The sequence below is a fragment of the Choloepus didactylus genome, chromosome 5 (assembly GCF_015220235.1).
Source record: "Choloepus didactylus isolate mChoDid1 chromosome 5, mChoDid1.pri, whole genome shotgun sequence".
NCBI classification, from domain to species: Eukaryota; Metazoa; Chordata; class Mammalia; order Pilosa; family Megalonychidae; genus Choloepus; species Choloepus didactylus.
Genome location: NC_051311.1, coordinates 45,490,213 through 45,514,760, shown reverse-complemented (window position 1 = coordinate 45,514,760; position 24,548 = coordinate 45,490,213). Strand labels below are relative to the sequence as shown.

The window sequence follows — 24,548 nt, the reverse complement described above, 5'->3', positions numbered from 1 at the left end:
TGCCCAGCTGAGAGTCAGGTGAAGATCAGAAGAAATACACAAGGAGATACAAGAGAAGTACAGGGCCACTGGAGAGTCACAACTCTCTGCTCCCTCTTTGTCCCATTCCCTCTCCTCACTCCTGCCAACTGTCCAAGCTGACCCTACCCCCGCCCCACACTCTCCGGTTTGATTCTCGCCGGGTCGCGCCGCCTGCCCTCCGGCTCCCCTCCGGGACGGCCCGCCTGGGCCTGCCCTCAGCAACCACGGCTCCCCTCCCGGCCCGGCCCAGCGCTTCCCAGCTCTGACGCTGCAGCTTCCTTCACACCAATGAGGCTTCGGAGCAGAAGAGGCCTGCCCCTCCCCCAGGAAGGTGTGTCCCTGGTTTCCTCACCTGAAACTTCCTAGGAGCGCCAGGTCCCTCCCTCCAGTCCTGCCGGGGAGGGGCGGGCCGCAGGTGGGGCGGCTGCCGCGGCCGAGGCCTGCGCTGGGGACAGCAGGCCGGGCCGGCGCCGGGAACCCGGACGGGACTCTTGGGCCGGGACAGTATGTGACACCGACCAGGTGAGTGCCCTCCTCCATTCTCACCTCTTGCCTCCGGGAAGCTGTAGAGCCCCGAGAGGCGGCACGGGAGGGACGGGAAGGCAGAGGAAACTAGGCCTTCACCCCGGGATCAGCCCGAACTGGGTCCCTGGGTGCAGGCTCCGGAAATGGGGGGCTGGGCAGATAGGCAGAGTTCTGGGCGTGTGACTGAGCAAGAGGAGGGAGCTGGAGGAAATGCTCTTGGCTGAAAAGTTTCCTGAAGGCTGCAATGCCCACCTTGGAAATGGGCACCTTATCCCCTTGTGTTACCCAGGCCCATAATCAGGGCTCCTTCTTTAAGGTATAGGCCCTGGGGAAAGCTAATCCTTATGATAAGGAATCACTGAGATTCCCTTTCTGGACTAGGCCCTATCTGGAGATGTTTTATTGTCTTCTTATTGTTAAACAGACCTGGGCCTTCCGTCATTTATTTCCATAGGTATTTGCATAACTATGAATGTCTGTATTCACACATCTATCCCCTGTTAGCCAAGGATCTTTAACCCACGGCAAGGACTCCTGCCCTGTCACCCACCCTATTTCTCATATATGGGGAACATTTCTCAAAGCTTAATGCTAATAACAACTCTGCCTTCTTAACCTGGGAAGGTGGTAAGAGAGCCTTTCAGAGTTGGGGCTTGGGGTGGGATTGCTAGTTGTGAGCATTATTTATAATTACCTCCTAGCCAGAGGGCCCTAGGAATGTTAATCCTTATGCCACTTGATTTTCAGATCCCACCCCCTTACCTCTTTCTCCCATTCCCTGATCTTGGATTCCCAAGGCAGATTCGCCTTCCTGTCTACTTTGAAGTGAACTCAGGCCAGGGCTCTATTCTCAGATTGAGGGGGGAGGGTGACTTTTCCTTTCTGGGTTCCTCCTTCTTTTGCTCCCTTGACTGCACTCCTTGGGCTTGCATCTTTGGCCTACTCCAGAAACCTCCATGCTCCTGTTCAAACTATTTCCAGCGTAGCCTCTTTCTCAGATTTCCTGTGTTATCTATCCTGGAGTATGAAGAAGTTCCTCGTCTAGGCACTAGCAAAATGAGAATCATTTGTTAACCACTCTGTGGGTCACTTGAAACTGAAGCAAAGTCCATTGATGGGACTCTTGTGGGGTAGGAAGGGGGAATGGTGGGATTGTCAATTTTGAGTGATTCTGTCGTGCAGAGGAATATGGGAAAGAGAGAGAAAAAAATCCTTCTCACCAAATGAGTACAGTAACTCTAAATATATTCGAGTCTTCACATATTAGGGGTCCCTAGAGTGTATGACTGCCCATAACATGGTCTGTCTGAGGTTGTCTTTGGCCACATTAAGTAGAGTGTCTATGGGATAGACAGGAACATGTTATGTATGGTCTCCAGAGGGGTCAATCCCCATGTTGTGTTAACAGGAACAGGAAAACTCACAGGATCATCGGTTGAAGAGAAGCAGAGTTGCTCCAGTATCAATGATGTAGACAGAAACAGGAGACTTACACATCTGATGTAGACAGGGTCTCAGTCACTCACAGTGTCTGTGGAGTGAACAGGAGCTGGTCACTTACAGTCTGCCAGGTAGACCACAACAAGGACAAAAATAGATCACTCACACTCACAGTAAATGTGCTGATGACATCAGAGCCACATATGTGCTTGTGGGGTATATGTCAGTATTTTAGTTCCCCAGTTGCTAAAACAAATACCTTACAATGGATTCGCTTAAACAATAGGACTTTCTTGGTTCATGGTTTTGAGGCTGGAAGTAGTCTAAAATCAAGGTGTCATCGAGGCAATGCTTTCTCCCCACAGATGGTGTCATTCTGGGGCTGGCTATTAGAGATCCTTGGTCCTTGGCTTTTCCACATGGCAGTGCACATGGGGATTTTTCCTTTCTCCTTTGGTTTCTGTTGACTTCTGGTATCTTGCTCTTCCCATGACTTCTCCTCCTGTGTCCAATTCCTTTTACCTATAAGGACTTAAACCATATTGGATTAAGGCCCACCCTCATTCAGTTTCAGCAACCTTAGCTAATCACATCTTCAAAATTCCTATTTACAAATGGGTTCACACCCACAGAACCAGGGGTTGGGACCTGAGGATGCCTTTTGTGGAGGACATGATTTAATTCTCAGTTAGCATTGATGCTGATGATGTTCTTATTTCAGAACATCAGTCTATAAGGCAGTAAATGATGTGATATTTTCAGACATTAGGGAATAGATAAGGAATGTATATTACAGTTTTCATGGGGATGATGGAGCTTTCCTAAATGGATGCAATGCAGGTCTTAGTAGTCAGTGGTCCAGAAAACTACTCTTATTTTGATATCTTATAGTATTGGGGGAAATTATATCAAACACAGTGAATATTTATCTATGTGGTGATCTTATTTTCTAAGTCAAAATGAGAACATATCTTTTGATTTAGGGGGTATTTTCCTAATGTAAGCCACAGCATAGAAGATATCATTGAAATGTAGAAATATTGCAATCTCAAGAGTATTTCAGTTATCTGTGGTGTACATCAGTATATTTGAAGTTGACAGTGCTAGAAAATCCAGGAAGCGTGGTTCTCAAAAATACACATGGCTTTCGACATCAGTTCAAAGAATAAGCAAACTGATGGAAGTTGTCTTTGAAATCCAGTTTTGTCCCTGGTGACTAGAAATAAGCAAGAGCCAAGGTACTGAGGGCTTTGAGGGAGATGAGGAGCTCTGTCATACATTGTGTTAATGGGTTGACTTGGAGTTTTGTTTCTTAAGAAGTCCCACGTGGGTGGGTCATGCAGATGCAAAATGTCTCTGGTCTGGTGCAAAGCCAGACCCTGTCTTTGCCTATGCTCAGGTAAATACCAATTATTCACAGTGGAGAAGACATGAGGAGGCTACAGTAACATAATGGATAGTACAAAAAACTGTCCCCTGATGACTCTACCTGAGTAAGACCATATTTTAAAGATTTCTTTGGCTTTGTCATGCTTCACTGCAACAGAATTACTAAAACAGAGTCAAGCGTAGGGAACATGGTATAAGTTCTCTCTTTGGGTTAAATTGTGGCTGAGCCAGTACCACCAACTTTCTAAATCGATAGACATAGCTAGAAATAGTATCAATGGGGTTGTGGCACACATACATGTCACTAGAATGGAACTGAAAATGTCCATGTAGCTCATGGTATATACAGATATAGCCTGGATATGAGAGAAACACACATATATGTAGGGACTGGTTGTTTTGAGTGTTGTCTACAAAACACATGACAATGTATATGGGAGTTAGGACATAAGTAATACAGATATGGCTGAGGGGAGACTACAAGTTTAGTCACACCATTCTCCTTAGATGGGTAGGGAGGAGCCAAGTTTCAAAAACTGTCTGTGGTGAGCAAGTATAATATTTAATGAGTGGTTGAGAGAATCAGGTCATGTCAGAATACCACCCATTGTATTTATAGTTTTTTGTACTTTGGGGTAGATTTAGGGAGCAAATCACATCCTATTGTAATTGACTGGAAAAGGACATAGAAGCCTTCTGCACAGGAACACTTTACACTAGACTTAGCTCTTTGCCCCATATAGACGGTATCTCTATCTATGGCGTCGCCAGGAACTTGTCATACTCCATCTGCAGGGTGACTGGGATCTGCCTGTTTGCTTATGTGGGGCTCTATTTTATAAAACTGCAAGGATGCCTTATTGTTCTGTGCATGTGCACACATGTGCATGTGTGATGCCTCAGAAGGGGAGCAGCCATTCTGGGCAGGTGGGCTTCTGCTTTAAGCCCGGGTCACACAAGGAGGTGCAGGTCCAGGTGCAGCCATGGGGTCCATAGCCCCTCCCTGCCCAGGGACTTCTCTGGGCTACTGTTCTGCCAGCTTCCTTACAGCTGGATGTCTGGGTGCTTAGAAGGAAACTTAAGAGGTCTTGGTTTGGGTTCACCAGGACCATTTGCTTAGGAAATGTGGGCAAGTATCTAAGTTACCTGATCCTCAGTTTCATCTGTAATTGAGCAAAGTTTTCTGCATATCTCTAAAGGTCCTAGCTCATAAGTTCTATATTTCTCTTACTTTCTTATTCTTCCCCTTATATCAACAATAATAACAATACCTAGCAGTTACTAATCCTTTAAAGTTAACAATGCACTTTTTATGTTATTTCGTCTTCATTAACACTCTATGTGAAGGAAGCATTTTATTACATTTTTAAAGATAAGAAAATGGATGTTCCAATAAATTACTTCACCAATAGTCTTTAAACTATCAATATAAAAAAAAAAAAAAAAAAAAAAAAATTGTAGAATTAAAAATTGAAACTTTTATCTCTGTATTCTTCATTTTTTCATGCAGTAAATTTTTGTTGGGGTCCAACCAAGTTTTAGCCACAGGGGACTGAGCAGTTAAAATGGCAGTGCATCCTCATGGAGCCCATGGTCTAGCCAGGAAAATAGATCTTACATATATAATTACACATGCAATGAGTCTTAGAGGAAAAGTAAAGGGTTTTCTGGGGGGTGGGGGGGGGGATGGGATGAGGTGGGCAGAACAGGAGAATAGGATTCCAGACTGAGAGGCAGCACACTTAAAGGCCTGGAGGTGAGAAACAGCAGTGAGGTGAGTTACAGGGACTGAAAGCCATTGGAAGGGGTAGAGGGGTCTGGGTGAGAAGGTGCTGAAAGGTGATGAGGCAGCTGGAGAGGAAGGCTAGAACAAGGCTGAATATCTGAGTTTTCTTCCAAGGGCAGTCAGGCAGTCAGAGGCTACGTATTTTAAGCTAGAAGTAGTGCTTTTAAAGATCAACAGGTGCTGTGTAGAGAATGAAATGGAAATAGAGCCAGGGAAGATGTGTAGAGGCCAGTGGACAGGCTGTGTCCCAGGCACAGTGACCTGATAAGAGAGGACAAGGGCATGGACCAGGTCTGGCAGTGGAGATGGAGAGAAGTGGACAGACTCAAGAGATATGTAGGAGGTGTGTCAATAGGACTTGATGATTGATTAGATATGGAGAATAAGGCCAAGTTGGGAAACAAGAATTTTGTTCTTTAATTGGAAAATACTTATTGAGCACCTAGTATGGGCCAGATTTGTGCTGTGTGTAGACTGGTGAATAATACAGATGTGGCTCTTGATCTCATAACACTTAACATGTATTATTTAAGATAGATGATAATTCAAAATACACCCATGATTATGTAATTATTATTGTATAAATGCTACAAGGGAAAAGTACAGTGAATTATAATTTTATGTGTGCCTAAAGGATAAGCACAGTGTAACCTGGTTAGAAGATTGGAGAAAACTTAAGATAGTAAAAACCAGGAAAATTCAGCCTCACAAAAACAAGGAACAGAATATTTCTAGTGTCAATGGTGACAAATACTGCCAAGAATCTCCCCAAAAATGGTTATAAACTCTCTTTGGATTTGTAGGAGATATTGGCAAAATGGTATTTATTGAAACAGGGTTGAAAGTGGGTAGATATGAGGATATGAAAGCAGCAGGTATGAACAACTCCTGTTTAGAAGTTCAAAAGATAAAGAAAGACACGGACACACTTAAATATTGGTGGGGCAGTTCCAGCAGAGAGAGGAAGATGAACATAGAAGAGAAAGACATAATTGTAGCATAAGGTCCCTGAGAAGTTAGGCTAAATAAAGATGATGGTGCTCGGTAAGGAGGGCCACCTCTTGGAAGGCCACCTCTTGCACTGTCAAAGGATGGAAGATGGAAAGGGTAGAAATAGATGCAGGTAGCTCTGCAGATTTGATTGCAAGATATTGAAACAGTTCCTCTATGTTAGTTTCTGATTTCTTTATGAAGCAGGAAATGAGGTGTGCTGCTGGAAATAACAAGAGAGGTGGGAAGTCAAAAGTTTCATAAGTATTGAGAAGAGCCCACAAGGTTGTTGAGAAGTAGGGAGAAGTAAGATAATGAAGGTAATGCAGCTTTGTGGGTCTAATTGAAGTTGGTAACCATTGCATCTGTTGTGGTACTAATCTAATAGGTCTCATTCCACTTTATAACAGCTGCCTCTAAAATTGAAAACAAAATTGTTAATCAGCTATGAGATTCTGCTAGACACAGTGGAAAAGTAAAAGCTGAGTAAAATCCCGACCCTGTATACTTTGGTACCTGGAAGATTGACTGTAATAGCCTGACCTATTTTAATCCCAAGGCAGCAGCTTAGAAGGAAGATCTCCCTCCTGACACTACTTTCCTGAGCTGTTAGATCCAGGGTGTGTCACAAAGAGCTCCTGGGAGTAATAGGAGGCTGAGTCATTCCTGGTGTCCAGAGAGGAGACAGGGAGAAACAGAACATGACATAATTCAATCTAGAGGGTAATGACCACAGGCAGCCATTGGAACTCTATGACACTGTGTTATTCACTACTGAATGAATTCTCAACATTTGAAAGGGTCAACTCAGTAAATAACTATTAAATGATAAGTTTTATAGAGGCTATTGCTTACTTGTTAAGTACTTTTGTCTTAAATAATGAGCCTCAATGGAACCAAAGAAATATCCCAAATCCTGTTCTTTATGTTCTCTCCCCCTGAAAGGTAAAAGCAGAAAAGTAATAGAAACCTTTGTCTTTTCTTCTTGCTTTAGGATCCAGCCCCAATGGAGGCTGAGGAGCCCCAACATAAAGCTTCTACCCCCATCCCAGGATTGGGATTTATTTTGATCCCTGAAGCGCTCATGAGGAGCAGCCAGAGTCCTGCCTTGGGGCCTAAAGCTCAAGAGAGCCAGGACTCATCCTACAAGTGGGCAGAGGGATGCAGACTGTCAGAGGCCCAGCAAAGAAACTCAATGGATGTGAGTGACTATGTAACTGAGAGCAAGCCCTCTTTCCCCAAGGAAGACCCTGAAAATGTGGGGACCAACCAGGAAAACCCTGTGGCTGAGGTGTGTGACACTCCTGAACTCAGGGAAGCAATGCCCCAGAGCCTACCAGACAGCCACACAAGAACACTACATCCCCTAGAGCTCTGGGCCTGCCCTGACTTTGGGGAAAGCCTAGATATGGTCCCAATTTTCAATGAACTGGGCAGCGGAGTGGAGGCAGATTTTAGGCCAGAACTACTTTCTTTGACATTGGGAGCTGGACAGGCAGAGAAGGAAGAAACATCTTCAGACAGCTCTACTCAAATCAGATTTCAGCCTCCCTGTGAAGAGGACTTTACAGAGACCACCCAGCTCCAGGACTCTGAAAGTGGAACTGTCAGTCATGAGGAAGAGCTGAAGTCTAAGGAGATGCAGGAAAGTCATGGGCAAGAAGGGCTCATGTGTCCCCAGGGGGCTCATGGTTTGGAGGAGCAAGGGCAGCAGGAAGAGGAATTTCAGGGAGAAGGAACTTTGGGGGAGGGGATTTGTTTTGATGGCCTTTTGGGGGAGCTGGAACAGACGCCAGAGCAGATTCACTGTAAAAAGGGAGAACAGAGACAAAAACAGGAACAGGTACAAGATTATGTGATTGGAGAACAAGGAGAAAGAGAGAGGCTTAATGGGGAATTGGGACATCTGAATTATAGTGAGTGGGGTCAAGAGGATAGGGAGTGGGGGACTGAGGGTCATGGGGCTACGGGAGATCTAGAACAGGGGGAACAGAAGAAGAGGGAGTTAAGGAAGCAAGAAGAGAGCAAGGCAGATACTCAGTATGATGAGAACCAAAGCTTAGTGCAAAAATCAGAGAAGGTGACTGGAAAGCAAGAAGAAGATCGGGGTTTAAAGGGGACACTCATACCAGCAGAGGAGCAGGAGGAAGAAGCAGGGTCAAGTGAGGAAGAACCAGCAAATCAGAATGGGAAAGGGCTGGGAGCAGTGGGAGAGGAGAGGAGTGTAGAAGAGAAGAAAGAATATGATGGTCCTTCAACACTGGCTCAGATAGCTCCTGGTATCTCTTCTCCCTGTAACTCATTTCCAGAGACCTCTTGTCCCATAAGCAAGATTTTTGGAACTCAGGCCAAACCTAGGGCTGGAGAACTACTCCCTATAACTCTGACTCCTAGACTGGAGACAGGATGGTCCCACCAGCCCATTTCTCCACCTAGCTCATTTTCTGCTGCTGAATTACCTGTCAAAGAAACAACTCAGGACAGTCAGCAGGAGAGACCTAAGCTGGGAAGGGGGACAGTGTCCATACAGGGAGCCAGGGAAGTCTCTGCTAATTCATCTGTGACTCCTCCAAGGACACAGGATTCTGCTCCTTCCAGTCCTGCTCATGTCTCCCCCAGCACAACTGCCTCAACACCTGCCAGCCCCCCAGTCGTCTTTCATGGGAAGGAGACCTTCCTTGCTGTGTGCCCTCCTGAAACCTTCAGAGCCTCTCTCTCAATCAACAACCCATCTCTCAGTGGGGCTTCTGAGACTTCCCCGGCTCTCCTCCATGGCTTCCCCTCTGTAGAGGCTGCCATGGACTCATGTGCCAACCCTGATTGGGTCAGCCCTCAGAGTCCTATAGCCAGCTCAACAGGGGCTGTCCAACATCTTAGAAGCAATTCCTTCCCAGGCTCTCACAGGACAGAACAGACTCCGGACCTGGCAGGAACGTCCCTTTCTTTCTTCCATTCAGAGTTGCCTGAAAGACCCCCCAAACCTGCCATCTATGGGTCTGTGATCCCAAGAAGGGACAGGAGAAGTGGTAGGGGCTGTAGCAGTATTCCAGAATCCAATACTGTATCATCAGCTCTGAGGCAAGACTCTCAGGAATTCACCTCAAATCTAGAGATACCTGGCAGTCCACACAGCAGCCAGCCTTGGGGGTCCCCACATAATTCAGCCTTTGCCTCAGCCTCTCCTACCTATGACTCTTCCCCCTCCTTTGTCTCTGTGGATATGAGGACCCATGAACCTCCAGCCCCTCCTCCCCTAGAGAGGAGGCACATTCACCCTTCCATAGTGGAGAGAGATGGCCATCTTCTTGCAGTAGTCCCCACACTGAAGAGGCATAGCCATCCTCCTCCATTAAGCGTAGGTAGAAGGCTATATGGCCCCCCTAAAGGCCCACTTCCTCAAGTTCCTGACCCCCTTGTAGCAAGGCAGCACCGACCTCTGCCCTCTACTCCAGACATGCCCCACCATACTCAGACCTCTTTCTCCCCTAGGCTGAGATATAACAAGCCATTACCCCCAACTCCTGATTTGCCCCTGCCCCACCAGTCTCCCATTTCTTCCTCCAGTAACCCAAGGATTTATAAACCTTTACCCCCTGTCCCCATCATGGACCCTACAACTGAACCACCCCCATTACCCCCGAAGACCAGGGGGAGGAGCAAGAGCACTCAGAGGGGACTCATGAACTCAGGGGGTCACGCCAAACCAACACCTATTTGTCAGGAATGGACAGTCTCGACTCCCCCCTCTGCAGGACGTACCTCTTGGCCTCCTGCCATAGGCAGATCAACAGACACTTTGGCTTCTACCAGTAGGAGTAAGAGTGAAGTGTCCCCTGGCATGGCTTTCAGCAATATAACAAACCTTCTAAGTCCCTCTTCCCCAACCACTCCCTGGACTGTGGAACTCCAAGGACCTACCTCCAAAGATGAATCAAGGCCCTTAGAAGAGTCTGAGGCCCCTGTCAGAGGAACTTTGAGAAGAACAGCCCCTCCTGAAGTAGCCTCTGGCCCAAGGAGGTCAGATCTAGGCCTAGCAAAGCAGTTAGAAAGTCCCAGCCATCCCCATCTAGAGAAAGCATCCAGCTGGCCTCACAGGCGGGACCCAGGGATAGTACCAGAGGGCAGCAGTGGACATGACGTGGTCCCTGGTGAGGGGCCCAGCAAGAACAAGGGCTGGAACCGGCAAGGCCTACGCAGACCTTCCATCTTGCCTGAGGGCTCTTCAGGTGAGTACAGCAAGAATTGTAGTGACACTTATGTCAGACCAAGACTACCCTCTTTTCCAAATTTTACCACTTCATCCCATCCTCTTTTTGTTATTGCCTTTACTGGCATTACCCACACCCAAACCTAACCCCAACATAGACGCAAGCGCTTGAGCATCTCTGTGAGCTCACTGTCTTACCCTGGCTTCCTGTCTATCACCCAACTATGGCTTTCTTTTAATTTGTATCTGTTTCTCCCAGTTCTTTTTTTTTTTTTTTTCTGAACTTATTCCTATCTCCCAGTTTTGAACCTTTTCATTCCCTCCTGGGAGTAGAGGATATCCTTGACTTATACAGTTCACATTCTAACATGAGGGGACATATCTGGTACTAGTCTCCTCTAATGCTCTATGCTTTAGCACTCCATTCCCTCCTGGATTCCCAATAGAGCCCCTTCTTTCCCTCTGGATTCCTATTTCTATCCTATATGAATGTTCCTCTGAAATCTTAGTCACTTCACTCTTTTCTATTTCCAGATATGAGAAGTTCAACCATAGTAAGATCCCCTGGCCCCTCAGACACCATCGTTTTTCGGTGAGTCATGCTTTCTCCCAACAGACACACTTGTACACACTTGTACTCTCTTTGCCTAGGGCTGAGATTTCCACTGGCTGATAAGGGGTCTGGAATCCCGAGTGGCTCTAGGCCTGTCTCTTCCACGGTTGGGAAGGGTAAGAGAGTGACACCAAGGAAATCCTCACCTACCTGATGCTGTCAGCTGAGACAGAGGCTCCTGTTCTCTTTAGTCCCTTGGAGGCTGTGCACCCTATAAAAATTCCACATAAAATCCAGAAATGCCCAGAACTACTCCCAAAGTTGGATGGGCTGCAACTCTGTTCATCTCAGGGGAATTTGGCCCTGATATCCCAACATGTGTCTCCAGAGGTTAGAGAGTGTCTCATCTACAGTCTTGGAGATTTGGGTGTCTAACAGCCAGAAAGGAGCCCAGCATGTTTCTTTACACCACAGGGAGAAAAAACCAAAGGAGGTGACGGGAGGCTTTTCAAGACGCTGCTCGAAGCTCATCAATTCCTGTGAGTACCTTGAAACAGAACTACAGTCCCTCATGTGTATTCTTTCCGAGAGCCAACTGGCTGTTGTCAGTAGGATTGGGATATTTGCATGGAGAGAGAATTGCCAAGAAAGTCAGAAGCAGTTTAGTGGCTTCTGTTTCTTTTTGTGCCTCCACTCAACCTTCCCTTTCTCCTTAACTCTCTCCCTCCCCAATGCTTCTTCTCCGGTATAGCCCAGCTGCTTTACCAGGAGTACAGTGATGTGGTCCTGAACAAGGAGATTCAGAGCCAGCAGTTGCTGGACAGCGTGGCAGAAGCACCTGGGCCCATCTCCCCCTGGCAGCCCCGAAAGGCCCTGGTCTCCTCAGAGTCTTACCTGCAACGCCTCTCCATGGCCTCCAGTGGCTCCCTCTGGCAGGAGATCCCTGTGGTGCGCAATAGCACTGTGCTGCTCTCCATGACCCATGAAGACCAAAAGCTGCAGGAGGTACCCAGGAGGGCAGGGTGGCCAGTGGGAAGGGACTCTTGAAGGGATGGCAAATAGCCTCAGCTATTGACATTCTGATCTTCTACTCACCACCACCACCAAGAACAGGCTGTCCCTACCACACATGTGTGCTTAGTTAGACTATTGGTTATCACTGCTCTGAAGGATTTGAATTGTTTTCTAGTTACTACTATACTACCTCATGCCATGGACCATTTATTCCTACTGTTATTTATTGGTTTGGGCTCCTCCAAAGTGACTGTGCCTCTGAATTTCCTTGGGAATTTTGCTGTTGCTTACAGCAAAGGCTACAATTTCCCTCCTCAACCAAGGCTCAGGAGAGACCAAGTTTTCCTCTTTCATCAAGACATATGCAGAGGTTTTTTTTGAAGAGTGCCCCTTGCAGGTGTCCTGTGGTCCACTGGTACCATAGAGCCCTTAGAATGGCCACCAGTGACTGCATAGTAATCACTCAACAAATGTTTACAATTTTAATTTGACATCAGGAAGTCCTGGGTTTGCATGCTGGCGTCACCATTTGCTAGGAGTGTAAACTTGGGCAAGTTACATAACTTCATTCAATCTCAGTTTCCTCATCTACAAATTGGGCATAATAATGCCTTCCTTTCAGGGTTGCTAGATGGTTAGGAAATATCACATATCTAGCTCTTAGTATAGTACCTGGTATGTAGTTTGATAAGTAGAAAATCATTCATTTGCCCCATATTTACAGACCAAACAACAGAGAGTTGACATGAACCTCAGCTGTCTTTTACCAAGTGCAGCATGCTGAGGAGTCCACCAGGACTTCTGTGTCACCCTGGCCCAAATTTCTGAGAACGGAAGCTTGTACACTTATACCTACCTCTTACACACACATATTCCTTTCATAAAGTAATATTTCTGGGATCTACAAAGTGCTTTCACAGACTCCTTTTATTTGGATTGTTACAACAGCTTTGTGAGCTGGGAGTCACTATACCAACCTAAAAAGATGAGAAAACTGAGGCTCAGAAAGGATAAACAAGCCACTCAAAGTCATCTAGCCAGTGAATGTTAGAGTAAAGGCACAAATGAATCTTTGGTGTCCCAGTTCATTAATGGTGGATGTGAAGATGATCTGGCCAAGACATCAGTTATCCAAATCATCACCATAGTGTATGTCTTTTTGCTTATTTCTATCCTTGCATCTACCTTGAAACATCTATCTTTTGCTTGGTTGGAGATCATGACCATCCCACTCAAGGAGGACAGAGCCATGAGCCATTGCATTGTGCTTTGCTGCTGGTGCCTACAAATAAGTTCCCAAGTGCTGGGCTTTTTCCATCAAACTACAACTCCACTGTCTCCTTCTCAAATATCCTGCTTCTTTCCATTTCTCCTCAAGCCCAAAACTGAACTCAGTACCTTCATCTACTAAATCTGTGCCTCTTTAAAGTCTTCTAATTCAGTAAATGACTCATCATTCACCCAGTTACCCAACTCAAAAATGAAGCATTAGGTTTGACTGTTCCTCCTCTTTCAGCCCACATTTCCAGCTAATAATCCAGTCCTTACAACTTTACCTCCTACATAAGTATGAAATTGAGCTACCTCTCTCCATCCCTGTGACTGCTCAGACCTTCAGATCTCATCTGAAATTACTATAACAGTTTCCTAGCTAGGCTGTCTTGCCCCCTCTTATCTTTCCTCCACACTACACTCAGAAATATGTTTGTGAAAAATCAAATCTGACGAAGTTGTTTTTTTGTTTTCCCATTGCCTCAAGATAAGTACAAATGATTTTATGTGGTTTATGTAACCTTACAGACTTCATCTTTCATTACCTCTACAGCTTCATCTTTTACTACTTCTTCCAAAATTACTCAACTTATTTAAGCTTCTTGAAAGCATTTCCTTCTCTTATACCTTTGGAAGCTTGCATATGTTCTTTCCACCTCCCTTCTAGATCAGACGAGGTTCTGCTGTGACTGAGAGCTATAAAAAGTTCTGTCCTCTTCACTGCTCTAGGCCTAGAATGTTGCACAGTGCCTGGCACATATCAGAGGAACAAAAAAGCTATAAATTAATCTTCCTCCTCCCTAACCTCCTAGGCCAAATTTGAGCTGATCGTGTCAGAGGCCTCATACCTACGCAGTCTACAAATAGCTGTGGATCACTTCCAACTTTCTACCCAGCTCCGGTCCACTCTTTCCAACCAGGACCACCAGTGGCTGTTCTCCCGTTTACAGGACGTGCGCAACGTCAGTACCACGTGAGACACTCCCCTTCTCCCAAATACCACTCACTTACATCTCTCCAGGGTTAGTCTGTGAACTTTCAAGTGGTTTTTTCCTTTCAGAAACCCACTCATTGCCACAGCCATAGAAAGAGATTACCTCAACTTCCTCCATGAAACTTAATGCCCCTAGAAATAGGAAGAGCAGAGAAGAGGAGAGAGTGTTTGAATGAATAGATGATTATTGGATAAATAAATGAAGGAGAAATGCTTCCTAGTTTAAGGTTTTGGATGCACTGTTTGCATCCACTGCATTGTCGATGAGGCATGAGGAGCTTCTTGAGATCAGGAAACCATATCAGGAACAAAAGAATAAAAAGAATTGGAATCTTAGGTCCAAAGAGTTACATCAAGGGAGAGCCTTAGAGACGACTCTAGAGCTTGGTAAGGGACACTGAAATAAGGACAGGCAATAGATCTAATTGACTAGATTAGGAGAAACAAAGTCACAAACTCAAGGTATAGCAGAGATCCACTGACTGCCCGGTTGAGATGTACAAGTCTCATGAGACCTGTTTGGGTACTACACAGGTTCCTTTCTGACCTGGAAGAAAACTTTGAGAACAACATCTTCACCTTCCAAGTGTGTGATGTAGTGCTGAACCACGCCCCCAACTTCCGCCGGGTCTACCTGCCTTACGTCACCAACCAGACCTACCAGGAACGCACCTTCCAAAGCCTACTGTGAGACCAATCCCTGTTCGATCCCCACATGGGCCCTGTGATGACCTCCCAACAAACCCCCATTCCCCAGCCAAGAATGTTACCCAGGAGCACATTTTCTAGTGCTCTATGATCTTAAGCCCTAACCCACCCTCTGAGATCCTCTGAGCAATCACATCTGGGGCTCCTGTATGTCTACTTCTACCATTCTGTCCCAACCCACAGATATTCCACTGAGCCTCCACTCCCCATGCTGTCACTGTGCCCCCCAATACTCCCCACAGTCCTCCTTACCAGAGGCTTTGTGCTCATGCAGGAATAGCAACAGCAATTTCCGAGAGGTCCTGGAGAAGCTGGAGAGTGACCCTATTTGCCAACGCCTTTCACTGAAATCCTTTCTGATTCTGCCCTTCCAGCGCATCACTCGTCTCAAACTGCTGCTCCAGGTATGTCAACTCTTACCTCTGTCCTTTCCCCTTAACTCAAAGGGATGGTCTTGGGAAGCCCTTCTTCTCCATACTTTAACCAAAACAAAGGACTGTCCATTCTTTTGCCACTCTTCCATGTCCTTTGGATGACATGAGGAGTCTTTCCACTGCCTATACCCTTCTTTCTCAAATATTTATTTGCTGCTGAAATTTTGTCCCTGGACCCCTCCATTAACATACCCCCAATCACACCTTCCTGTTTTCCCATTTCTCCTCCCCATCTGCCTACCATTTGTTCTATAGAACATTCTGAAGAGAACACAGCCTGGCTCTTCTGAGGAAGCAGAGGCCACAAAGGCACACCACGCCCTGGAGGAGGTAGGCAGCCACCATCCCAACTCTGACCCCTTGATTGTCTTCCACAGAGAACTCTTCCCCTGCCCAGACCCATGATTCCAAAGAGTTCAAGAAGAGGAGAGCTCAGCCACTCCCCTGCATCCACAAACATGCATTCATACACAACCCATAGCCACCTTTCCCACACTGAGGACAGACCACATCAAATCTACTGTGTTCTGACTACTACAACTCATCCCACCCAGCCCACCACCCCTGATTAAATCTCATTTTCACCCCACCTAGGAATGTTCTATCAGGTCATTCAAAGAATATCAGTGTCCTAGAACTTGACCTTGATGTTGCTTTCACTGAGTTCCAGCATAGTAGAGATTGAGGCTGTCATAACCTATTTCCAGATTTCAAATGTAGGACCTTTCTTGCAGGGGACTCAAAAACCAAAGTCTCTGACACAGTGCTTTTCCTCTTTCCTCACCCTACTTAATACTCAGCTGATCCGAGATTGCAATAATAATGTCCAGAGAATGCGACGGACTGAGGAACTGATCTACCTAAGCCAGAAGATTGAGTTTGAGTGCAAAGTGAGTTAGTCCCCTGCTCCCCCACCCTGCCCATGAATCTGTGACATGTCTCACAGGCCTCCCTCCATCATTGAACCATCCAGCTCACATTATCCCAAGGCTCAAACTTCATTTCTGTCTGCCTTCTGGTCTGTCTTATATCTGGAATATGGAAATGCCTACTTCAGTCTCCAAGATTTATTGTTAAGTGAAAAAAAGAAGGGGCAGAACTGTATGTATATATATTACCTTTATTGTAAATGTGTGAGGATCCAAATACATATTCATATAATGATCTCAAATACATATACACACACACACACACACACACACACACACACACATAGTTGCTTGTATATGCATAAAGAAACTCTGGAAGGATTCATAAGAAGAAAAGAATAGTGGTTAACCAAGAAGGATGGGGTGCATTTGGGAACTGGGCAGATGAGGAAGGAATGAGGGAGAAGTTTTCAGTATATACCTTTTGAAATTTCTTCCTTTTTTTTTTTTTTTTTTTTTTTTTGCTTTTGAACCATTCAAATTTTTCTCAACTTTTTTTCTCCATCTATCTAATCAAAGCAACATAAAACTGAATCTAAGTATAGGGCCAAAATCTCCCATCCAAACACAAGTCTATTATAAACCTTGTACATTTAAAGTCTAACTCTGGATAGTGACCATCCTTATCTCCTCAGAGAGTAAAAATCCTTTTTCCACACAACAATCATATTCTAATAACCTCATCTTTACCCAAACTCCAGCTCTGAACACTCTACTTAGCTCCGCTTCTTCACATCCCCACATCTGATTCTGACTGCCCTTTTCATGTCTTCTGGCTATAATTGAGGAAGAACAGATGCCAAAACTGTCACTAAGCTTTTATTTTCTAAGATACTTGTCATACTGTTGCCTGCCTTATCATGTGCCCTAATTGGGCTTTTCTATCTCTTCTTAAGTTCAGGCTTCTAGGGCTGAACTGTCTCATGTAACCATCATCATCCTGGGCTAGACTACTGGAATCTTCCATTTGCCAGAGCATAAGGACATGGGAGCCACACAACAGTGGACAGTGGTAGTTAGAGGTTTTAATGTTAAATTGAGTCTAAATGGTTAGGTTATGAGCAAGAGTTAAGACGTGGAAGATGATTCTCAGTAGTAAAATTTATGAGAGAGAGGATAAGACTGAGAAGAAACCTCATGCTCATGATATCTGTGACATTGCTTTCTCTCTCTTTCCCTACCCTGCAGATATTCCCACTAATTTCACAGTCACGCTGGCTGGTGAAGAGTGGAGAGCTCACAGCTCTGGAGTTCAGTGCCTCCCCAGGCCTGCGAAGGAAATTGAGCACTCGTCCAGTCCACCTACACCTCTTTAATGATTGTCTGTTGCTGTCTCGGCCCCGAGAGTCAGTGACTGGGATGGGAGGGCAGAGCACAGGAGGAAAATGGGATGGGGAAGGAGGGAAGGACTGAAAGGGACAGAGAGAGTCATGTTCCTAGAGGAACACTTCTCAGTGGCTCAACTTGTAGAGTCCAGGTCATGGCCTAGAGAAGAGAAAGTCCAAAGCAAGAAAACAATCCCACCAAATTTTGTCATGGGATCGATTCCCAGCAGAACCTGCACTATGTTATGATGCAAAGCAAAACGCAGCAAATTAGTGTAGCAGGTTCTCAAATGGGTTTGTACATAGCTTCTTTGTCTGGGATCAGTCTACTGGTCCAGCAATGCTTAGGTAATTCCGGATCTTAACTCTCTGGTTCTAAGGGCCTTGGAAAATTTATATTGGGTCTATCTCCTTCACTCTTTAAAATGGTGAAGTATTCATTGGACTGTAGATATGATTTGCCAAACTGGTAGCAAAATCCCTAAGGACTCTGGAGCTACCATCTTGGGGTCAAGTTAGGAATCATCTGTGGTTTATATGGGAATTTGCAGGCTGCAGATGCTAAGGAAAGTGATATTTTGAATCCAAGGATATGAAGATGGTGGAAAAATGAAAACGCTAGAATCAGGTTGAAAAATCTTTTATTTTTCAGGGGTAACCGATTCCTGGTATTTGACCATGCTCCTTTTTCCTCTGTCCGAGGAGAAAAGTGTGAAATGAAGCTACATGGACCTCACAAAAACCTCTTCCGCCTCTTTCTACGGCGCAACGCACAGGGCACCCAAGCTGAATTCCTCTTCCGCACTGAGACTCAGTGAGATGGGGCTGGGCAGAGGAGTTGGGGGGGCAGTCTAGGAAGGAATTGTGGGGTCAAGACAAAAAATGTGTGCAGAGAATAGCCATGGTACTATTTAGCCCATTCTGGACTGGGAAGCATTCATAGAAAAACCCCAACTCAAACTTCTAGAGCTAATGGATAACTTGAAAGGGATTGTGATTGGGGGAGGGTATAAACTAGCCACCAAGAAGGCTTGGAATCTGTTTTAAATCCCTTACTCAAGGGAGACAAAGTCTGTAAGACACCAGAAATGAGATGGAGGTTGGTAGGGAGTAAGCAAAGAATTGGAATACTGATACCTGTGAGTGAGTGCCCACACACTGAAGTCAAAGATCCTTCAGTGCTGTAGGCTAGTGGGTGCATATGTGAATAAGACATGCACTAAGTGCTTTTAACCTTCCAACCCAATCCTCCTGTCCTGAGCAGAAGTCCATAGTGTTGAGAACTTTGACTCACTTATCTTTTAAGCAACAGTAAAAAAATAGTAAATAGACACACACACACACACACACACACACACACACACACACATTTAGAGCATTAATAATACCAATAAAATCTGGCACACAGTGCCTACAATAATGAACATCTAAAGACTCTCGATATTATTACTGTTAATACAGATGGAAGAAGAATCTCTTCTTTAAAGAATCTTCCATAGTGTCTAAAGGTCTGATGATCTTCATGTTGTGGACACTTTTCAGTTCTGTCCCTCAAAAGATGCCTTAGTATGGGCTCAGTAATGCCTGTCTTCACTTATAGAATAGAATGCCTTGTAGAGGTGTTTGTATGCAAAATATCACAGATGTCAAGTAATGAGAATCAGATCATGCCTTTCTTTATTTAGTGCTTTGGGCAGCATCTTCCTGGAACATTAATAGTATTGCCTCTCAATTACCCAGACGTGTTTGGAAGCAGAGGCTAAAGTAATGCAAAAACCTTCAAATAATTACAAAATTAGGCTTGGATTGCATTTTGGGATCTAAAAAAATGAATAGATACAGCTCCCTGATCTAATTATGATTGCAGAATAATTTTCTTCTTAGATATTTGATTGAAGGAAGGTGGCCAGAGGAGTGTCAAGCAAGAATTATGCGAAGTGATAAAGGGAATCTAAATTGAGATGAACACTTTACTTAATACAATTCCCAAAATGGAAAATCTACATATGTAAAATTGACAGTTAACTTTATGCCTCCATTTAAAAGATAGTATGAGGATAAGCCTGGAAAGAAAGACAAGGGGAAGAAATAAAGGTTGACACCTCAACATAGAGTGCAAGATCTTGTCATGTTTCCAACCAAGCAGAGTCCACTGGCTTTTGTCCTAGCAGTCATTGAACCTTTTTGAATTAGACAGTTACTTCCGACAATTATTTCCCCTCCTATCAGCAGCCCTCATTCTTCAACCCCATCATTGCAATTGAAGCTATGACCTTCCTTTGTTTTCTCAGAAGTGAAAAGCTTCGATGGATCTCAGCCTTGGTATTGCCGAGAGAGGAGTTAGACCTTCTGGAGTGTTACGGTGAGAGAAGTTCTAAAGGGGAAGGAAAAATGGCGGGATCAGAGGGTCTCCTTTGGCTACAGGGGTTTAGGTGCTGGGTAGTAGCTCTGTAGCAGCCATGTATTGCTTTTCTCCAGAAATTCAGGTTGGAAGACTAACTGTTGGAGCATAAGACTTGGGATTCATATGTTTAAAACCCCCCATCACCATGGTAACAACCCCCCCCCATAGACTCCCTGCCTGCCTTAGACAATAGTTTTTAATTATTTGTCCCCATATTTCTATCCTGCTTTTTATTTGCATAGATTTTACTTGCTTGAAGGTCTTGTGGATGTGAAAAAACAAAGGGGAAGTTTAGGGCTGGAGTGGGAGTTGCAATAAGATAGCAACACATAATAGATTTGTCTTGTCCACACCCTATCCTGTACAGAATACGCTTAGGCCACCCCTCTTCCCTGGGCTTCTGTTTACCCACAGGCAGCCACAAGCATACACACATGACTTCTTCCAGCTCCCATCTCAGCTCCACAGTTGTCCTCTAGCAAGGATTCCCTATTTTGTATCTTTAGAGAAACTGAACTCAAAGGAACACTGGGGCTTTAGTTACTCAAAAAAACTCAGACTAATTTGGAGCCTTAGAAAAGGAAACAGAAGAATCCAGCTCTAATTGGTGTTAACTAGCTCACTCTGTGATCTATCCATTGGGCTAAACTACCCTGTGGGTATGGAGGGCAAGATAATCCTCCATCCTTCACTATGACCTTGTGAATGGCAAATGGCATGAGCTTTAAAAAAAGAAGCACTGATAATAATGCAGTATTCTGTTTGTTTTCTGGGAGAACCAGTGAAGTGTGGTAAAGTAGAAGGAGTAATAAACCCTTATAAGATTGAATGCTTATGGGTAAGGTACAATTGGAGGCTTGTTAATTTAAGCTTCAAAAACTATGGAAATTTCCCCTGGCTCATGAAAATACAGAAATGTAGAAAATCCAGAAATTCCTCAGGAACGATCTTGCTCAATCTCAGTTCCTTGCTTAAGTCATACCTGGAACCCTTGGCTGGTTAAATCTCTTCTGATCCCACATCTGGTACTAGGAAGAAAATGAAGAATTAGTCACAGACTCAGATTTTACCATATAGTTGGAGAGGTAAAACACATACATGAAACAATTAGATAAGAGCTAAGTGGTTTCATATAAACAATCAACGCTCATAGAGCTCAGAATTCATTGACAATTAAAGCGTCAAAGAACTCTTCAAAGGGAAGATGAGTCTTTAGCTGAATCTCAAGAATTTGTAAAAGTGGGTTTCTAAAGGTGGTCACAACATATTTCTCAATTTTTCTTCCCTGGGAAAGTAGAATTTTTATCCCTTTCCATTCTGGTATCTCTATTTCCTTATCAACTGTTTTGGTCCCTGGCAGAAAATGAAGACTTTCCAATTACTTCTTTTTTCTGTAAGTTTCAACAGTCCAAACTTATGTCTACCCTAAATTCTCTCAACCTCCCCCTGCATTTCCTTTTCTGTGTTGCAGTCACCTGATTCTCCCAACCTGTTTTCTCATTCTTGTCTTCCAAAGACTCCCCACAAGTACAGTGCTTACGAGCCTACAAACCACGAGAGAATGATGAGTTGGCACTAGAGAAGGCTGATGTGGTGATGGTGACACAGCAAAGCAGTGATGGTAAGAGGGAAAAATATATAAGGAGTACTTTGAGCATTGTAGGCAGAGAAGGCTCAGGAGCAGGCAACTGTGGACTTTGCCAGTCCCAGGAATGCCAGAGACTTTGCCAGTCCCAGTGTGGCCATGATTAATGAACTGGGAGGGAAGCTGGAGAACATCCCATGCTGAGGGTTCCCTAGTACATTTAACCTTAGGATTCAGAAAAGTTTCTAGGAAGAGGGTCCAGGGAAATCTGTCACAAGTCTTCCCCAGGTAACTCTTCTCCCCACTTACCCTATGTCCATAGGCTGGCTGGAGGGCGTGAGACTCTCAGATGGGGAGCGAGGTTGGTTCCCTTTGCAACAAGTGGAGTTCATTTCCAACCAAGAGGTCTGTGCACGGAACTTGAAGGAGGCACAGCGAGTCAAGACTGCCAAACTACAGCTGGTGGAACAACAGACCTAGCTGTTCTCTGGGGGTATCCCCCTGAGGTTAAGGACAAGATGTTCCTGGAGAGAGGGCTGGCCCCAGCACCCTGAAACAGAGGCCTTCTGTATCCCAAGAACTAAGCCTTCTGAGAGTCTGAGAATGAAATCCAGCTAACCCAAGTTGTTAGTCCTAAGCCTCCTTTTTTGTGCTTTGTGCTTGGTTGGGGGGATTTTGAGGGACTTTGCAGTGGACTCTGGGAACTTTTCTTATAGGAAAGAGGACCAGTGGGGCCTGAGCCAAGGAACTTTAACTTCTACTACCATATAGTGCTTAAACATTCTCTGCTTCTACAATGCAGATTCAGAGCTGGCCAGAGTTTCTGTCATGGCCATATGTTAAACAGATGTTCAAGGGGTAGTAACACATCAGATGGGAAGATCAACCTGGTGACCTCTAAGGTATCTTCCAACCCTAGAGATTCTCCATAATTGTTGGTGTGAGGTCAGTACATGTATCTCTGGGAATCTATGTATATCGGTGGCAATGTGAGGGTCATGTTCTCTCACGCTAATAAACTTGGCACTTCTCTAAGTGTTTTCTTCTCAGACTTCTCAATATTAAACAAAGTTCAAAGCATGGAATTTCATGAGGATTCTAGCCTGTGTGAGCTAGGTGTCATGAAGGAACAAGATGGAGCATAGGTTATGGTGGCTGCTGACTCCTGCTTTGTGAGCACCTAAGAGTTTGGGCAGTTCTGCTTGTTATGCAGCCTCAGAGGTTGTAGGTCTTTTTAATCTTTGGGTCAGCCCTTTCAGAAGGAATTGACTGTGTGATGAAAACCTCATTTAAACCCTCCTTTTAATTGTACCCCTAAGTTACAGGTATAGGCTGGTTTGGGTTGATTTGGCAAATCTTACTCAGACCATTCATGATTTTATATTCTGATTTGAACTATTGTAGCAATATCTTCCCAGCTGTTTCATCTGCTTTGTGAAAGACAGCGTGGTATAATGGAAGGAGTCCTAGAATCCAAGTCAAGAGACCTAAACCCTATTTATTGTTCTGCCATGATTCAATTTGTCCATGTCTCTATTTCTTTGAATGGCAGGATCAGACCAAGTAACCTTCAAATTTCTACCCAACTTTGACAATATATTATTCTTTATCTCCTTTCAGACTTTCTTAGTTGAAGAATATCACCTAAGAATTTTTCTTTTCTCATTAGAGTCCTCGTATAAAAGTAATAGTCATCTTTTCAGCCATCTTTTAAGGTGGATTGTTCTGTTCTTTCCCTGGACATTCTCTTACTCTCTTTTATCTTCATGAGGACTCAAAAGTAGAACTGCATTGCAGCTTTGTACAAAGGTAAGAATAGTACTATAAACTTTGTGTTTTGCCCAATTAATGATGATGTGACATGGCAATATCACTTTTTTTAATCATATTTTTTATTGTGGAATATAACATATATACATAAAAGTGATAACTTTTCAAGTGCAATTTAACAAGTAGTTAGAGAGCAAATTTCAAAGAATGTTATAGGTTATAGTTCCACAATTTCAGTTATTTCCTTATTGTGAAATATAACATATGTGCAAAAAGGTAATAGCTTTCAAAGTACGATTTAACAAGTAGTTATATAAGAAATTTAAAAAATGTTATGAGTTACAGTTCCACAGTTTCAGTTATTTCCTTATTGTGAAATATAACATATACAAAAAGGTGATAACTTTCAAATTACAATTTAACAATTAGCTAAAAAACAAATTTCAAAGAATGCTATGGGTTAAAGTTCTACCATTTCAATTCTTTCCTTCTAGCTATTCTAGTACCCTAGCAAATAAGAAAAATAAAATTATGTAGAGATTCAGTATACATAATCCTTTGTTAAATTCCATCTTGTCTGTTGCTACCCCTTCCTCTAGTTTAATCACTTTCACAATTTTCAGGGATGTCTAAGCAGTGGCTACCCTAACTTGTTCATGTTGAAAACAGGTGTTGGCATGGGAAAAAGGGACACATCTTCTTGAAGGGACACATCTGCTATTGCCTCTGGGTTTTAGAACTTAGTTGGCATATTCTGTTTTCAATACATCCTAATGTGTTAGCTTGCTTAATTTTTTTTTAAAGTTATCACTATGATAATTAAGATGGAGATAATATTCTTTTATCTTAAGCAGCTTGGCACTGCTAAAATTTCTAAATACAAAAATTTTCTAAAATAGGAATGGCTTTAGAGAAGTTCAACTGAAGTTATTCACTCTTTTTATAAAGCTAGCTTTTGATTATTAATATATAAATGATATATTCATGTGTATTCATATGCATAGTCATATAAAAACTAAACTAGTTCTTGTTAATAGCAATAACAATAATTATATTTTGAATTTGAATTATATTTTGAAATATTTGTTCAAAATATATCTGTTCAAACCACTATTTGAATATTAGAAAATATGAAGTTGGATATGACTCAGACAGAGCCATAGCCAACTTTATATTTTCTAGGCAGTTTCTCCATTATTTTC

General features: G+C 43.9%; 1 protein-coding gene across 1 annotated transcript; it reads left to right on the top strand.

Moving 5' to 3' along the window:
- The first annotated feature begins 415 nt into the window (after nucleotides 1–415).
- On the top strand, nucleotides 416–22,611 carry ARHGEF5 (Rho guanine nucleotide exchange factor 5). Its single transcript, XM_037835937.1, has 15 exons — nucleotides 416–543; nucleotides 7,146–10,377; nucleotides 10,893–10,950; nucleotides 11,386–11,450; nucleotides 11,663–11,916; nucleotides 14,010–14,170; nucleotides 14,726–14,878; nucleotides 15,174–15,303; nucleotides 15,589–15,663; nucleotides 16,134–16,223; nucleotides 17,451–17,608; nucleotides 18,240–18,401; nucleotides 19,879–19,949; nucleotides 21,508–21,612; nucleotides 21,899–22,611. The coding sequence occupies exons 2-15, from the start codon at nucleotides 7,158–7,160 to the stop codon at nucleotides 22,054–22,056; spliced, it is 4,860 nt and encodes a 1,619-aa protein (XP_037691865.1). The 5' UTR covers nucleotides 416–543; nucleotides 7,146–7,157; the 3' UTR covers nucleotides 22,057–22,611.
- The last annotated feature ends 1,937 nt before the right edge of the window (nucleotides 22,612–24,548 follow it).

What these genes read in the sequence shown, in the direction of transcription:
- ARHGEF5 (XM_037835937.1), top strand. Translation starts at nt 7,158, where the DNA reads ATGGAGGCTGAGGAGCCCCAACATAAAGCTTCTACCCCCATCCCAGGA. An exon ending in CGCACCTTCCAAAGCCTACT is followed by an intron (nt 14,879 to 15,173) that starts GTGAGACCAATC and finishes GTGCTCATGCAG; the next exon opens with GAATAGCAACAGCAATTTCC. An exon ending in TTGCTGTCTCGGCCCCGAGA is followed by an intron (nt 17,609 to 18,239) that starts GTCAGTGACTGG and finishes TTTATTTTTCAG; the next exon opens with GGGTAACCGATTCCTGGTAT.